Raw genomic sequence first — 16777 nt, 5'->3', positions numbered from 1 at the left:
GCAAACCACAAACCAAACCTGAAAGCTCCTCTCATTCAAAATAGAGTAAATGGGAAAACAAAACACAACAAAACAAAATGATGTCTGAGAAAATATATTGACTAGAAAGGGTTAAAGAACATCATCCTAAAAATCCAGAGGAAACATGACACTAAAAGTGATTTTCTATAGGAATCAAAAGAAAATTCTTAAAAAGAATTGTCTCTATGAAATGAACAAAAAACTTTAAAAGAATAAATGGAGATCGAAAAATTACATGAGGAGATGAATAGGAATACTTACAAGTAAATGATTATTGCAGAAGGAGATGAAGGGCAAATATAAAAGTAAAGGGTTTTAAGAAATTATAGATTAATAATTTATTCACACTTTTAATCATTTATTGAAAATTGCATACCAGTTATGCATCTGGCATTGTTGTAGGAGCTGGGAATACAACAATAAATAAGATAAACTGAGACTTTTTCTCATGGAGCTTGCATCCTAACAAGAGGAGACAGACAGTAAACAGTATCAGATGGAAATATGTACTAACCAAAGAATTAAAAAGGTTATGTGTTAGGGAAAACTTTCCATTTTAAATCAAGTAGTAGAAAAGTCTTTTCTAGGTAGTTGATGTTCAAAGTTATATTTGAGTTAACAGAAAGAGCTATACATTTCCTCATGGCTCATGTCCTTTGGACTTTTTTGCTAGGTTCTTTTGTGCTTTAATTCTACAAGCATTTCTTAGAGCCCTTTCTCTAAGGGCCTTGACTACTATCTCTCTGCCAATAATTATGATTCTCTTGAGCTATAGATCCAAATATGCCAGTTCCCGAATACTTGGCACTTGGAAGTCATCAATTAAATATGCCCAGTACAGAAGTCATCATTATTAATCGTCCCAAATATAGTCAATTCTCATTATTCATGGTAGTTATGTTCTATAAAGTCACTGGAAACACTGAGTGAGCGAATACTGAGCCATTGTTTTTAGGAGAAATACAGGTTTAGTTTCCTGTGAGCTTCTGGTCACATTTTCATCAACCAATGAATGCATAACCTTGATTTATGAGTGTTTCTGTTTAAGGACATGTTATTTAATATATCTTGTTGATTCGTTAACATTGAACTCATAGCCAACAGCACTATACTCATGCCTGAGAGTTTATCTACCATGTGGGTTTTCTCTGTAAGGCACATCACAGTTTTCTTGAGCTTAGGAACACTAGACAGCACATAAGTACTATTGTTGGGGGCCATTTTAAACAGCAAAATCATCAACCAAAAATGCAGAAATGCAAAAAATGTGGCACTGGATAGACTATGAAAATGATATCCGTTTGCAATATGAAAACTAAAATAAGAAGGCAGAGCATTGCCTTGTTTAAACCTTAGGTAGAAACATGTGCATTAGGCAACTCAAATTTTTCGCCCCTCTGCACATGTCTGTTGAATGACTATGAAAGAACTATGAGTATTGCTTTTAGGTTTACAAATAAATTTTAGCATGTAGGCAAATTTGCAAATACAGAATCTGTGAATAATGATCTACTGTTTATTCTGTCTACTTATGTTCCCTCTCTCACAAATGAAAACACCATCAAACAAGTTACCCAGGTTAGAAACTTTCTGTCAACCTTCTTTCCTTCCTATTCTTTATCACCCATATCCAATTAAGTTCCTCCTAAATACACCTCAGAGACTGATCTTTTCAATTTTAATTTTTCCTTTTCTTTATTGTACTCTCTGCAATACAACTTCCAAAATATCTAAAATTCTTATGGTCGCTAGAGTACAAATACCTTAACATAATCTATGAAGCTTTCCTGCCTCATCTCTTGTCAGCCCTATACCTTACACCTCAAGTTCCAGCCATGGAGAATTTCTTTCAGATTCTTAGGATATGTGATGCTTTTTTTTCCATTCAGCCTCTTTGTCTCCTCCAGGAACATTTTTTTCCCTTTCTCTCTTTCTGGCTTATTCTTCTGACTCATTTGTCAATTAGAAGCATAAACGTCATTTTTTAAAGAAGCTTTCTTTGACACTTTCCCCACCCACCACACACACACACACGCACACACACACACACACCCTACTTTAATCCATAGGATTTTGTAGTTCATTTGAATATAATTGCTTGTTTGTCAGTCTTCCATAGTAGTCTATAAATTCAGTAAGTACAGGTACTGTTCTCAGTGTGCCAATCACATGGTAACCACTTAGTATATATTAAGTGACTTGGTTTTTGGTGAGATTGTGTGTATTAACACAAAACTTTTGGAGCAGTATAATAGTAATGACATAAAGTAGGAAAAAATCCAAGTTTTACTTGCCTGCTTATTGTTTTATATCTATTTACTTACGTCTTCAGCAGCTTTTAAAAAAAATGTTAATGATTGAAAGAGCTTGGAGCTTAAGTGAAACCTCTGTAGTTCATCTAGTGACCTCTCTGTGAATAGACAGGCACTTCACCAATTACTCAACTGGACTGGTCAAACATCTACGTCTCAAATTCCACCTTTAAGTATTGAGTTGACAAAATTGGCAGAGGGAATAGAATAACGAAAGGTGAATTTAGCAGCCACTAAGGAAACTCCAGCTCATTTTTGTAAATGGGAAGCCAGACCTGTTAGATAAATTGGTCTTTTCTTTTGTTTTTATTCTATTGAAGGAATACTTGAAAGACAAAACTATACCCAGTTTAGAATTAAGTAGAAGTTCATGATTTGGTTTTTATATAGAATTTCATCTTATGTATTTTCTATCATGTATAACAAAAAATTAAATTAGTGTAGTATCGTATAATTAGAGAGAATGCTTTCTCTAAATTCTCTAGTAAGTGTGTCTTGGCTCCAAAGCATGTTGAATATGTAAGGTCACACTGTAATAATAAAGGTCCTTTAGGGCTGGTCACCTTAAAATAAAAAGCCCTTAAGTGTGTACAGAATGTAATTAAGATTTAATAATACTACTATGCTGTGAAATGGTGACAAGTTGAGAATAACTTTAACAAACCAACTAGCAGTTTCCTCTTATTTCTCAAATGGAATCATTTGCCGCCTCATTAACGTATGGATGAAAAAAGCCTTGCATAGCTGTTCTAATGTTCGATTTCATTTTATAGGAAGGAAGAATTCGGGTGTACAGTTATAATCACTTTAGAACTTTAAAACTGTTGTTTTTAGGCTACACCAGGGTTCAACATACCATCCATGAACCAAATCCAGCGTGTTGCCTGTTTCTGAATGGCCTGCGAACTAAAAATGGTTTTTACATTTTTAAAATCAAAAGACAAGGAATATTTCATGACAGGTGAAAACTGTGCAAAATTATAATTTGTTTCCATAAACAAGGCTTTATTGGAACACTGCCATACTTGTTTATGTCTTGTTTATGGCTGTTTTTGCACTACAGCAGCAGAATTGAGTAGTTGTCCACCAAGCCCTCATATATTTACTATCCTGCCCTTTACAGAAAATGTTTGCCAACCCCTGAGCTACACTAGTGTCTTTACATGACTTAGTACCTTAAGTCAACTTTCCCAGTTTTTTAGGACCAGTTTGGGAATGTAACAAATAAATCATCTTGAATAAAGTTCTTCAATTTTTCAGGAAGGCAGAGGAAAACTAAACTAGGTATTGCATGGCATTTATACTTTTTTTTAGGTGGGCAGGGCTTTTACTTTAATCATGGATTTTGTCTTATTTATTTTTAAAATAAGCACTTGCATGAGATACTGTTCTAAAAGCTTTATAACTCCTCTAAATCCTCATTACAACCGTATGATGTTGGCATCTCTACAAATGAGAAAACCGTGGCACACCTATTAGTGAAAGTTAAATAGTGGAACTTAAAATAGTGGTAGGAAGTTATACAGCTATTTATAGCAGTTGTACAGCTAGTAAGGGGCAGAGTCACTATTCAAATGTAATAGTCTCTGGTTTCAAAGTCAGTTTTCTTTACCACTGGTATTCTCTCTTTCCATTTTTACTCTTATTTATTTAGAAAAGCTTTGGATTAAGAATAGAATTCAGGGCTGGGCGTGGTGGCTCACGCCTGTAATCCCAGCACTTTGGGAGGCTGGGGTGGGCAGATCACAAGGTCAACAGATCGAGACCATCCTGCCCAACATGAGGAAATCCTGTTTCTCCTAAAAATACAAAAATTAGCTGGGCGTGGTGGCGCACACCTGTAGTCCCAGCTACTCAGGAGGCTGAGGCAGGAGAATCTCTTGAACCCAGGAGGCGGAGGTTGCAGTGAGCCAAGATTATGCCACTGCACTCCAGCCTGGTGACAGAGTGAGATTCTGTCTCAAAAAAAAAAAAAAAAAAAGAAGAATTCAGTAATAAGTGGGGTGTGATAATCTAAACACGCTGAGTTTGTATTAGTTTCCTAGAGCTGCTGTCACAAGGCCCCATAAACTGAGTGGTTTAAAACAACAGAAATGTGTTCTATCCCAGTTTTGGAGGCTAGAATTCCAAAATCAAGGCATCGGAAGGACCATTTTCTCTCTGAGACTGGGTAGAATCTTTTGTTGTGTTTTTCTAGCGCCTGCTGGTGATCAACAATCTCTGATGTTCCCTGGCTTGCAGCTGCATCACTCTATTCTCTGCCTCTGTCATCGCATGGTGTTCTCCCCATGTGTCTCTGTATCTATTCTTTTCGGCTTTTCAGGACACCAGACATACTCTATTAAAGTCCCACCCTCCACTGATAGGATCACATCTTAATTTAACTAATTACATCTACAATGGCCCTATTTCCAAATACAGTTACATTCTGAAGTTCCATGAAGGACATGAATTTGGGGAGACCCAGTACGCAACTCATAAGTCAGATATTATTCTGTAGAGCACTTCTCATTTTAAGCCCAGAAACCCTGAATTAAAAGTGGGAACTGTGCACCAAGAATCTTCATGCTTTTGTTTTTTGTTTTTCGGGTTTAATCCTGTGCTAGATTATACCCTAAGGGGGAATACTAATTTATTGTTCTCAATTCCTGCTTTTTTTCCTCCTTCCCATTGCCTCTTTGTTCAGGATTCATTTGAAAGCTGGTTTTTATTCTGGACATTTTTCTTCTGGAATGTTCTGTGGCTTTTTTAAGGAAAATTTTTCTTACCTGTTATCATAACTTATGGAAAGGTTGGTTTCCCTTCATTCTTGTGAATTTGAGACAGTAGATTCAGAAACCAGCTTTGGTGTGCTGGTGGTTAAGTTCTGGTAGTTTCCTTGTAAGGATATTTTGTATACACCCTTACAGGTTTGTAAGTCAGGTTCAATAAATGGTAATAGTTATTTTTATTTTCTATTGTTATCATCAATGTTAAAATAGCAGATTTTGAGAAATGTGATACTACCTCAAATTCCAGACCTGGGACCTTGTCTTTTCCCTTGAAATATAAGAGTAATTGGTCAAATTGTGTCAACCCATTTTCTTTTCTTTATTTTACAGGGTGCCCGGGAAACATTTGAGAATTACTACCGAAAACAGAGGCGAAAACAGGCTCGTTTGGTACTTCAACCTCCATCTAACATGGTAGGATTACCATCTTCACTTTTCTCACATTTTTACTTTTCCTCCTTGATGTCTTTTGATGCTTGTGTGTGTGTGTGTGTGTGTGTGTGTGTGTGTATACACTGTCATTCTGAGACCACTTTTGGTGGATGTGACTTGCAGTAAGAAAACATTATTCATTGATTGCTGTGTGTCAGGCACTGTTCTAAGTACTGGATGTGTGCTGTTGTATTTCCTCTTCATTGGTAGATAATATTATTATTTTTACCTTATCAGATATCATCTAGGGAGCTGAGCCTTAAGAGATTAAGTGACTGATTTTAACTTAGTCTTAATGTAACAAAACACAAACAGTAACTTCTTCTTCTTTGCTTTGTTGCAGCATGAAACTTTAGATGGCTACAGGAAGTATTTTAATCAAATTGTAGGGTAGGTATATATATATATATATGTATATATATATTTATTTATTGAAATTTATACTCTTTCCATACATAGATTTGTGAGTGTTGGAAAAATAAATGAGGTTTTCCTCAGTAAATTCTTTTCATTTTCTTTTTTTAATCCTTAAGACAAGATTTGTTTTTGATTTTCTAATGATTTAAAAGGAATATCCTGCTGGTTTCAACATTATGTTGCTGGAGGGCATTTTTGTGGATAAAGTGAGAAAAACATTGAATTGTAATCTTATTACACTTGATGTTTTGTTTCTTTGTTTTTGGTAGATGGAACCAAATAATCAGCAAAAGTTGGCAAACTTTTCCCAAAACGGCCAGATAGTAAAATATTTTAGGCTTAGTAGGCCATATGATCTCTGTCACAACTGATTAGCTCTGTTGTCACAGTGCAAAAGTAGCTGTAGACGATACATAAATGATAAGCATGGCTATGTACCAATAAAACAATCTTTATAAAAACAGGCAGTGGGCTAGGTTTATCCCATAGGCTATATAGTTTGCCACCCTCTTCTAGAATATATATAGTGGTACGGAATTGCATTTCCCAAATAAACATCCCAATACAGGCATCTTGTTCTAATTGCAAAATAATGACTTTGCAGTTAAAAGAAAAGGAAATAACTTAGATTCTTCATCAGGTTTATTTTTTTTCAGATTTAAATTGTTTCAATGTAATTAGTTATTAAAATATATCATAAAAATTCCCTAATACTTTTTTTCATTAATATGAACATTTAGGCAAGACAATGAAAGCTACATTTTAAATGCATAATAACAAAAAGCCACAACAAGATTGTTCAAACATAACTTCGCATTTTTGAAACCTTTATACAATGCCTTTTCAGCACTTTGATGACAGAGTCCACATGAAGGGAATTATTTTGATATTTTGTGCATTGGATTCTTAAAAGATATATATAAAGAATACATAATATATATGATGTATATATTAGCTTTTGTGATCTCTTTAAAATTTGTTTTTTTGAAATGTATTGATGGCTGGGTATTTTCTTAATAAAACAAAATTTGCCTCCATTACCTCTACACATTTTCCTCCCTTTTAAACTACTGGATATCATTGTTAACATTTAATAGAAATTTAATAGAAATGTAACTCTAATCTCTCTAGGAGTGGTTATGAAGATATCATGATCACAGACATAATTTTTAATCCAAGTAGCCTGATTTCATTTATGATACTGAATAACTTTCTTCAAGAAAGAAATGACCACTAACTTTGCCTTTGATGGTATCTCTTAATGCTTGTCAAACCCCAGAGAGAGTAATAAAATTGTAATTTCTGACAGCTGTGCTTTCTTTTTTCCTCAATCTTAGCTTTTTTGTGGTTGAAGATCACATTTTACATACAACCCAGGGCTTAGTAAATAGAGCCTACATTGATGAACTGTGGGAAATGGCACTTTCAAAAACCATCGCAGCACTCCGTACCCACTCGGTATGTAAGAAACCCAAGGGAACTTGTTATTTAGAGCTGATTATCTATATACTATTCAGTGTTTTACCGCTTTAAAATCAACATATGTGTGTCTTTGGAGTCATTCACTTGGAATTATATATGTCCTTCAAAGACATAGAAGTAGCTCCTTCAAATTATCACATTTTCTACCACTGAACTCACTTTTATAGAAGCCCTTTGCAATAAGAAAATAGCAGCTAACGTCTATTGATTATTCTCTCTATGTGTCAGATGTTGTTCTGTTTACTTCATATATACTCTCTTATTTCATCCTCACTAAACCCTAGAAAGGTAGGTATTATTATTATTATTATTATATTTACCTTATAGTCTGGGAAATTGAACCTCAGAGAGGTTAGGTAACCAGCCTAGTGCCATACAGTAAGAAGTAGAAGTCGGATTGAAACCCAGATGGTCTGACTCTAGAGCCCACGTTCTTAGCCACTATACCATTTTGCCTGCTATAGTGCCTATTAATATTATAAACACTGATTTGGAGTTCGCAGTTCTACTCTTACCTTTTGAAAAAAAATGTTTATAACATATTAAGTGGCCCAATTTTATGTTCCCATGATGTATTGATACATTTTAATGCGGCATATATTTTTGGTGATAATCCACTTTATTTCAGGTGGAGAATGCTGGCTATGAATTCCCTTCCTTCCCTCCCTCCCTCCCTCCCTCCCTCCCTCCCTCCCTCCCTCCCTCCCTCCCTCCCTCCCTTCCTTCCTTCCTTCCTTCCTTCCTTCCTTCCTTCCTTCCTCCTTCAATTCTTAAAGATTGATTATGCTTTGGCAGTGGGAATGTGACAATGAACAAGATAGATAGTCTTTGCTCTCAGAGTTATATTTTGATTGGAAGAGATATCCAATAAACATTGTAACAAGAATGTCAGACAGTGATCATGCAATGCAGACAGTGAAAATAACATGACAGATTAGGAAACAGGGTGTTTGCTTTTTGAAGTGGCATTCTGAGATTAGAATATCAATGAGTCACCATTTATGCAAAGAAGACCAATTAAATGATCATTTTAGTCCTAAAGAACAGTAGTGCAAGGGCTCTTATCTCAACACGTTTGAGGAATAATAGTGAGGAGTAAATGACAGAAGGTAATTTAACATTAAAACAATTTTTTTAAGTGACTGTAGTATCCATCTACTTGTGCTAGCGAGACAGAGTGTTGGTGCCACAAATGCTGACTGTATTTCATAACACTATTTATTAGTAGCACCCAGCAAACAAAATAAGAACAACCCAAACATCAAATTGAATCTCAAAAACACTGTGTCTATGTGACTACATTCTTTATCAAATGTTTCTATATTTTCTAGCATTATATATGGCTATTTAAAATGACTCTTTACTTTTTCTGATTAAATTATTAGTGTAAATTGAAACATTTTGAAAGATTTGATATTTCATGTATTAATATGTGCAGCATTCTCAGTGCTGATTTCAAAACATAAGATCTTGCATAATCTACTTCACTTAGTAAATTTAGCAATATATTAAAAGATTTAATATGCCTAGTATAAAGGAGAGTTCATTTCAGGAATAGTTCAATATTAAAAGATCTGCTAATATGATTGTTAATGATAATATGATAATACTGAAAAAAGTATTTTTAAGATTCAACTATACTAATCAATCTAGTCCTTCAGCCCAAAATATGAACAAACAGCCAAGAGTCATAAAATATTTGAAGAAAACCAATTATATCACATGGAAGACCACAATAAACAAGTAGAATAGCCGTTCTTTAGCAAATACAAATTACGGGCTAGAAGAAAAATTTACAAAGTAATATTTATGATTTTAGGGATGTAGAAGACTAGGTTGTTAGTACCAATCCGTCAGCTGGAAACAATTGGAAATGCTGCATTTTATATATAACATATAAGATATTCATTTAAGTCTTAAAGTATTTAGTAAGGATAGTAAGGAATTGCTCAGCTAAATCAAAGGGAAATGAGTAGATAGATAGGTTAAATACTCAAGCTGCCTTTTTCCTGAAGTTACTTCTTAGTCCAGAGTTCATAACTCAAACTTGGATTTGCACAGCCTCTTGGGCCTATTCAAGATGGAGAGTCTAATGCGCTGCCCTTCCCCCATTAAGCTGGAAAGGGCTATTCCTTTCAGGATAAGGGTGAACCAGAAGTAGAAGAAAAAACAGTCAAAATCCTTCCATCAAAGAAATCTCCTATCTAGGCAGTTTTATCTTCAATTTTGTTCTTACATAAATACTCGGAGAATAGACATGAGGAAATGCCAATTCATCTTAATTTTTTTGCGTTATTTTTTTTCTTTTCTCAACCCTGCTTCTTCTGTACCAACTCCCTTAATAATGCATATATGATCTTGATAATGAAACCAGATGAGAGTAGTATAAGACCTTGTAAATGCATAAATATAGATCAGACTTATTTATAAATATAAATCAGGAATCTTAAAATATTAAAAAACAGAATCCAGCCATTTACAACAAACAATATATTTGGTTGAGTTTCTAGTAGCAAATGCTAGCTTAGTTCAATGTTACAAAGTCTGTTAATATAATGCACATAATTGTAGATTAAAAAACAAAAAATATATAGTCATTTCAGTAGATACAGAAAAGCAATTAATAAAACACACAATAAACTTATGGTAAAATTTCTTAGTAAATTAGAAACTGGAGAGAATTTCCTTAAAATAATAAAGGCAGTCCTCCAAAATGTATTAAAGATAGTCAAGACCCCTGTCGAGAAATTCTAAAATGTCATTCAGAAATTAAAATAGGTTAAAGAAGACCTAAGTAGAATTGAGAGCTATACCATGTTCATTGATTGGAAGAGTTATTATTATAAAGATATCAGCACTTTCAAAATTGACCTATAGATTTAATTTAGTGTCAATCAAATTTCAATAGTTTTATTATAGGGAAGATGGCTGTCTTACAACCTAATTATAATATTTCAAACTAGTACAAAAGCCAAGAGCAAGTGAGAGATTCCTTAAGACTGAGAATAATGTATTTGTATACCAAGACAATTGAAAAATCATATTAAGATCCTCTGATATTGTCATTGGATAGATAATGGACCTTCAAACAGTGTCACATGTATATGGATCCTTGGGATATGTATTAGGTGGCATAGAAGGTCTGTGGATAGAAGACAGACTTAAATGAATAGCAGTGGGACAGCTGACTGTCATGATGAAGGAAAATATACACCAAAGATTGAATTTCAGGTGGATAAAATACGAAAATGTGAAAGCCAAAACCATTCATCTTTTAGAAGATAATATGATAAATTATCTTTATGATTCAGGATATGGAAGGAGTTCTTAACTGAAAACTAAAAGCACTATCCATAAAGGAAAAGATTCAGACACAAAACATCAAACTACATTAAAATTATAAGAATAAAACCTCACAAAATCTAGTAGAAAAATATGCCACATAGTGAAAAATGGTATTTGTATATACCAACACAAACTAATATAGAATATATGAAGAATTCCTACCAAATCATTACAATAAAGACAGACATCTCAAATAAGAAAAAATGAACAAAGGACAAACATTTTATGAAAGAAGAAATCCACCTGGCTGGGAAAACATGCAAATTAGAACCAAATGAGGTAACATTATTCAAGAATTAACAGTACTAATGTTGATAAAGATTTGGAGCAATAGAAACTCCGATACACTACTAAGGGAGTAAGTTTAAATTGATAAGACACTTTGCAAAAGTGTAATATCTTATAAACTTAAAGATCCCCATGGATCAACTTTTCTCTAACTATATTCTCTTCAGTAATTTGCCATAATACACCATAATAAAAATGCAAGAATATCTTTCCAGCATTGTTGGATTTTAAAATGAGAAATGACTTAAATGTCCATCAGTAGTAAAATAGATAATCTGGGTTAAACTCAAACATTGGATACTATAGAGCCTGAAAATAACCAAAGTATAGCTATATACAATAGCATTCATGAATTTCACAAATATAATGTTAAATGAAAGAAGCAAGAAAGAAAATTATACATATGGCTTATTTCCACTCATAATGTTGAGAGAGAAAATATTGATTAAGTCTCAGTATTTAGGTGGATACAAATTAAGGACAATAGAGGAGAATGAAAAGGCTAGCTACAGACTGAGAGAAATCTTTGCAGATCACATATCTGATGAAGGACTGGTGTTCAAAATGTACAATGAACTCCTAAACAAGAAAACAAGGCCAGGCATGGTGGCTCATGCCTGTAACGCCAGCACTTTGGGAGGCCAAAGCAGGAAGATCACTTGATCCCAGGAGTTTGAAACTAGTCTGGGCAACATAGTGAGATACCGTCCACAAAAAAATTAAAAAATTAACCAGACATGGTGGCATGTGCCTGTGGTCCCAGCTACTCAGGAGCGTGAAGTGGGAGGATCTCTTGATCCCAGGAACCTGAGGCTGTAGTGAGCCATGGTCATTCCACTGCACTCCAAACTGGGAGACAGAGTGAGACCCTGTCTCAAAAAAAAAAAAAAAAAGAAACATACTCATCATCCTGTGTCATCAAGGAAATCCGGAACACTAACAACACCAAATGCCTGAGAGAATGTGCAGCATCAGGAATTCTCATTCATTGCTAGTGGGAATGGAAACGGTACAGCCAGCTTTGAGGACAGTTTGACAGTTTTTTACAAAACTAAACATCATCTTACTATATAATCTAGCAGGTGTATGCCTAGGAGTTTTTCCAAATAAATTGAAAACTTATTTCCACACTAAAACCTTCACACAGATGTGTATAGCAGCTTGTTTATAACTGCCAAAACATGGAAGCAACCATGTTTGTCAGTGGGTGAATGGAGGAACAAACTGTGGTACATTCATATAATGGAATATTATTCAGTGATATAAAGAAATGAGCTATCAATCCATGAAAAGACACAGAGGAACCTTAAATGCATATTGCTAAATGAAAGAAGCCAATCTGAAAAGGCTACATTCTATATGATCCCAACTGTATGACATTCTGGAAAAGGCAAAACTATGGAGAAAAGAAAACTATCCCTGTTGCCTGGGAGTTGGGAGAGGGAGGGATGGGATGAATAGGCAGAGCACAGGGTACTTGGGGGACAGCAAAACAGTTCTCAATGATAATATAATGGTGGAACATATTTATGTATGTGAAATCCCATAGAATATATAACACAGAGTAAACCCTAATGTAAACTCTGAGTTTTGTTTAGTAATATTGTGTTGGTATTGGCTCATCAGTTATAACAATTGTAGCACACTACAATTATTATATAATATTTCAAACTAGTACAAAAGCCAAGAGCAAGTGAGAGATTCCTTAAGATATCCAAGATATTATAACAGGGCAGAAATGATGGAAGCAAGCCAAAGGATGGTATGAATCCAAAATAAAAATTGGCCTCTTAGAAGTTTATGATGATAAGAATTGAGATATTCAGAGATTAAATGGATAAGACCATATATTATGCTGATTAAGAAGATAAAGTCAAATGCATACCCCAAAATACAGAGAGCAAAGACACAGAAATAGGAAGGGAAAGTTAAGAAACAAGGATAGCTGGTGTAGACTTTTGGTTGTATTTAATAGAGATTTAGAAAGGAAAGACAGTGACGAAAGAGGGTACTGTAGTAATAAAATAAAAGAAGGGGAAATTCCAGTGTAGTGAAAAGAGCAGATTCTTAAAGTTGGAAGGATACGTTGAGTGTCAAACAGGGTAAATGACAGGAGACAATTTTTTTATATTGGAAATTTTATATTTTAGTGAGAGGGCAAAATAAAAGCATTTTTAAACGTGAGGATTCAAAGTTTACTCTTTACCCATCCTATATTTATATTTATTTTTATTTTTGATATATAATCTTGCTTTGTTGCCTGGGGTGGGGTGCAGTGGTGCAATCTCTGCTCACTGCAACCTCTGCCTCCTGGGTTCAAACAATTCTCGTGCCTCAGCCTCATGAGTAGCTGGGACCACAGGCATATGCCACCATGCCCAGCTAAGTTTCGTAGTTTTAGTGAGGATAAGGTTTCTCCATAATGGCCAGGCTGGCCTGGAGTTTCTGACCTCAGGTGATCCGCCAGCCTTGGCATTCCAAAGAGCCAGGATTACAGGCGTGAGCCACCACGCCCAGCCTCTTTACCTATCCTATCTTTAAGAGCTTCTTATTCTTCAAAAAATAAAAACAAAATGCAAATTATCAGATGAGATAGGATTAAATAAAATGTATGCCAAAATTAGTACAATTCATAGATAAATCTAAATAATGTATTATTATTTGTAATTAATGCTATTAATTCCTACAAAAGGAGAGACATCATGTTTAAGTTTTTTTAGGCCAAGTGTGGTGGCTCATACCTGTAATTTCAGTACTTTGGGAGGCCAAGGCAAGTGGATTGCTTGAGCCCAGTAGTTTGAGACCAGCATGGGCAACATAATGAAACCCCATCTCTACAAAAAACAAAAAAAATTAACCAGGTGTGGTGGCTTGTGCCTATAGCCCCAGCTACTTGGGGGTGCTGAGGTGAGAGGATTGCTTGAACCCAGGGGGTCGAGGCTGCAGTGAACTGTGATCCTGCCACTGCACTCCAGGCTGGGTGACAGAGTGAAACCCTGTGGGGGGGAAAAAGTGGTTTTTGTTGTTGTTGTTGTTGTTGTTTTAATGAAGACTCCAAATTTTACTTTCAGTAAATAATGGGCAAAAAGGATATAATTTATTAACCACGAAAAGATAATTAAAAAGAGCTGACCCAATAAAAACACTAATGGAAATTTAAAAAAGCGTACCGAAAAGTGGCTTGAGTAGGTTTGTAAATGTCAGTAATCCCAGGTTTATCAATCCGTTTGTGTTGCTAAAAGTAATACTTGAGACTGGGTAATTTGTAAAGAAAAGAGGTTTATTTTGCCCAAGGTTCTGCAGGCTGTACATGAAGTATAGTGCCAGCATTTGCTTCCGGTGAGGGCCTCAGGAAGCTTAGAGTCATGGTAAAAGGCAAAGGGGAGTTAGTGTGTCACATTGTGAGACAGGGAGCAAGGGCAAGGGGTGGGTTTGCCAGGCTCCTTAAACAACTAGCTCCCACATGAACTCATTACCTCAGGGGAGGGCAGTAGGCTATTCATGAGAGATCCAAACACCTCCTACTAGGTGCCACCTTCAACACTGGGGATCATATTTTAATGTAAGATTTGGAGGGGATGAATATCCAAACCATATCACTAGGAAATGACAAAGCATTCAAAAGTTTTATACTATGTTTATAGGAGATATACATAAATTAAAATTAGCTGAAAAGATTGAAAATAAAGAAGGGGAAGCAGAAGTGGTGATATTCTACAAGGAAAATAGAAATGAATTTGAAGATCTTAAAACGGGATAGGAGAGGGGTATTTTGTATTAATACTAGTTTTAATCTAATGAAAAGGTAATAGCCCATTTATAAGGAAGCATCAATATGTGTAAAACAAAAACTGTTAGTAATGGGAAGAGACACGGACAAGCTGCATAATTACGGGAGAATTCAAAACACCTGTTTCAGGACTTGAGCGATCAATGAGAGAGCAAGTAACAAAAATTATAATTAAAGAATTTGAATAACAAAATCAATGAACTTTTACAAAAATGACATACACATCTTTGTATCCTGCCCACAGAGTTTATTTTCCATGTCAGTTAACTTTTCTGATTTGTAGATATGAGGTTATACATGGACATTATTTGTAATTTTTATTTTCCTCTGTACTTATTGTCTCTTTTGTATTTCTTATATATTTTTTCTTTATGGTAAGGTTTTGATTTTTATTTATTTAATTTTTTTATTATACTTTAAGTTCTAGGGTACATGTGCACAACTTGCAGGTTTGTTACATATGTATACATGTGCCATGTAGGTGTGCTGCACCCATTAACTTGTCATTTACATTAGGTATATCTCCTAATGCTATCCCTCCCCCCTCCCCCCACCCCATAATAGGCCCCAGTATGTGATGTTCCCCTTCCTATGTCCAAGTGGTCTCATTGTTCAATTCCCACCTATGACTGAGAACATGCAGTGTTTGGTTTTTTTTGTCCTTGTAATAGTTTAATGAGAATGATGGTTTCCAGCTTCATCCATGTCCCTACAAAGGACATGAACTCATCCTTTTTTATGGCTGCATACTATTCCATGGTGTATATGTGCCACATTTTCTTAATCCAGTCCTATCATTGATGGACATTTGGGTTGGTTCCAAGTCTTTGCTGTTGTGAATAGTGCTGCAATAAACGTACGTGTGCATGTGTCTTTATAGTAGCACGATTTATAATCCTTTGGGTATATACCCAGTGATGGGATGGTTGGGTCAAATGATATTTCTAGTTCTAGATCCTTGAGGAATCGCCACACTGTTTTCCACAATAGTTGAACTAGTTTACAGTCCCAACAACAGTGTAAAAGCGTTCCTATTTCTCCACATCCTCTCCAGCACCTGTTTCCTGACTTTTTAATGATCACCATTCTAACTGGTGTGAGATGGTATCTCATTGTAGTTTTGATTTGCATTTTTCTGATGGCCAGTGATGATGAGCATTTTTTCATGTGTCTGTTGGCTACATAAATGTCTTCTTTTGAGAAGTGTCTGTTCATATCCTTTGCCCACTTTTTGATGTTTTTTTTTTTTTTTTCCTTGTAAATTTGATTGAGTTCTTTGTAGATTCTGGATATTAGCCCTTTGTCAGATGAGGAAATTGCAAAAATTTTCTCCCATTCTGTAGGTTGCCCATTCACTCTGATGGTAGTTTCTTTTGCTGTGTAGAAGCTCTTAAGTTTGATTAGATCCCATTTGTCAATTTTGGCTTTTGTCGCCATTGCTTTTGGTGTTTTAGACATGAAGTCCTTGCCCATGCCTATGTCCTGAATGGTATTTCCTAGGTTGTCTTGTAGGGTTTTTATGGTTTTAGGTCTAACATTTAAGTCTTTAATCCATCTTGATTTAATTTTTCTATAAGGTGTAAGGAAGTGATCCAGTTTCAGCTTTCTGCATATGACTAGCCAGTTTTCCCAGCACCATTTATTAAATAGGGAATCCTTTCCCCATTGCTTGTTTTTCTCAGGTTTGTCAAAGATCAGATGGTTCTGGATGTGTGGTGTTTCTTCTGAGGGCTCTGTTCTGTTCCATTGGTCTATATCTCTGTTTTGGTACCAGTACCATGCTGTTTTGGTTACTGTAGCCTTGTAGTATAGTTTGAAGTCAGGTAGCGTGATGCCTCCAGCTTTGTTCTTTTGGCTTAGGATTGTCTTGGCAATGTGGGCTCTTTTTTGGTTCCATATGAACTTTAAAGTAGTTTTTT

The 16777-nt window shown here is 35.2% G+C and overlaps 1 protein-coding gene across 4 annotated transcripts in view; it reads left to right on the top strand.

Annotated features, from left to right (window-relative positions):
- EXOC6B (exocyst complex component 6B) overlaps positions 1-16777 on the top strand; it is a 680715-nt gene that overhangs the window by 319681 nt on the left and 344257 nt on the right. For all 4 annotated transcript variants that reach the window (XM_031655579.1, XM_031655578.1, XM_031655577.1 and 1 more), the window contains 3 exons: positions 5435-5518; positions 5880-5926; positions 7291-7411. In XM_031655579.1, coding sequence (XP_031511439.1) covers positions 5435-5518; positions 5880-5926; positions 7291-7411 — 252 coding nt within the window. The remainder of the gene's footprint in view (positions 1-5434; positions 5519-5879; positions 5927-7290; positions 7412-16777) is intronic.

Source organism: Papio anubis, chromosome 14, assembly GCF_008728515.1.
Source record: "Papio anubis isolate 15944 chromosome 14, Panubis1.0, whole genome shotgun sequence".
In the NCBI taxonomy this organism is placed as follows: domain Eukaryota; kingdom Metazoa; phylum Chordata; class Mammalia; order Primates; family Cercopithecidae; genus Papio; species Papio anubis.
This window is presented reverse-complemented; position numbering and strand designations above follow the sequence as displayed.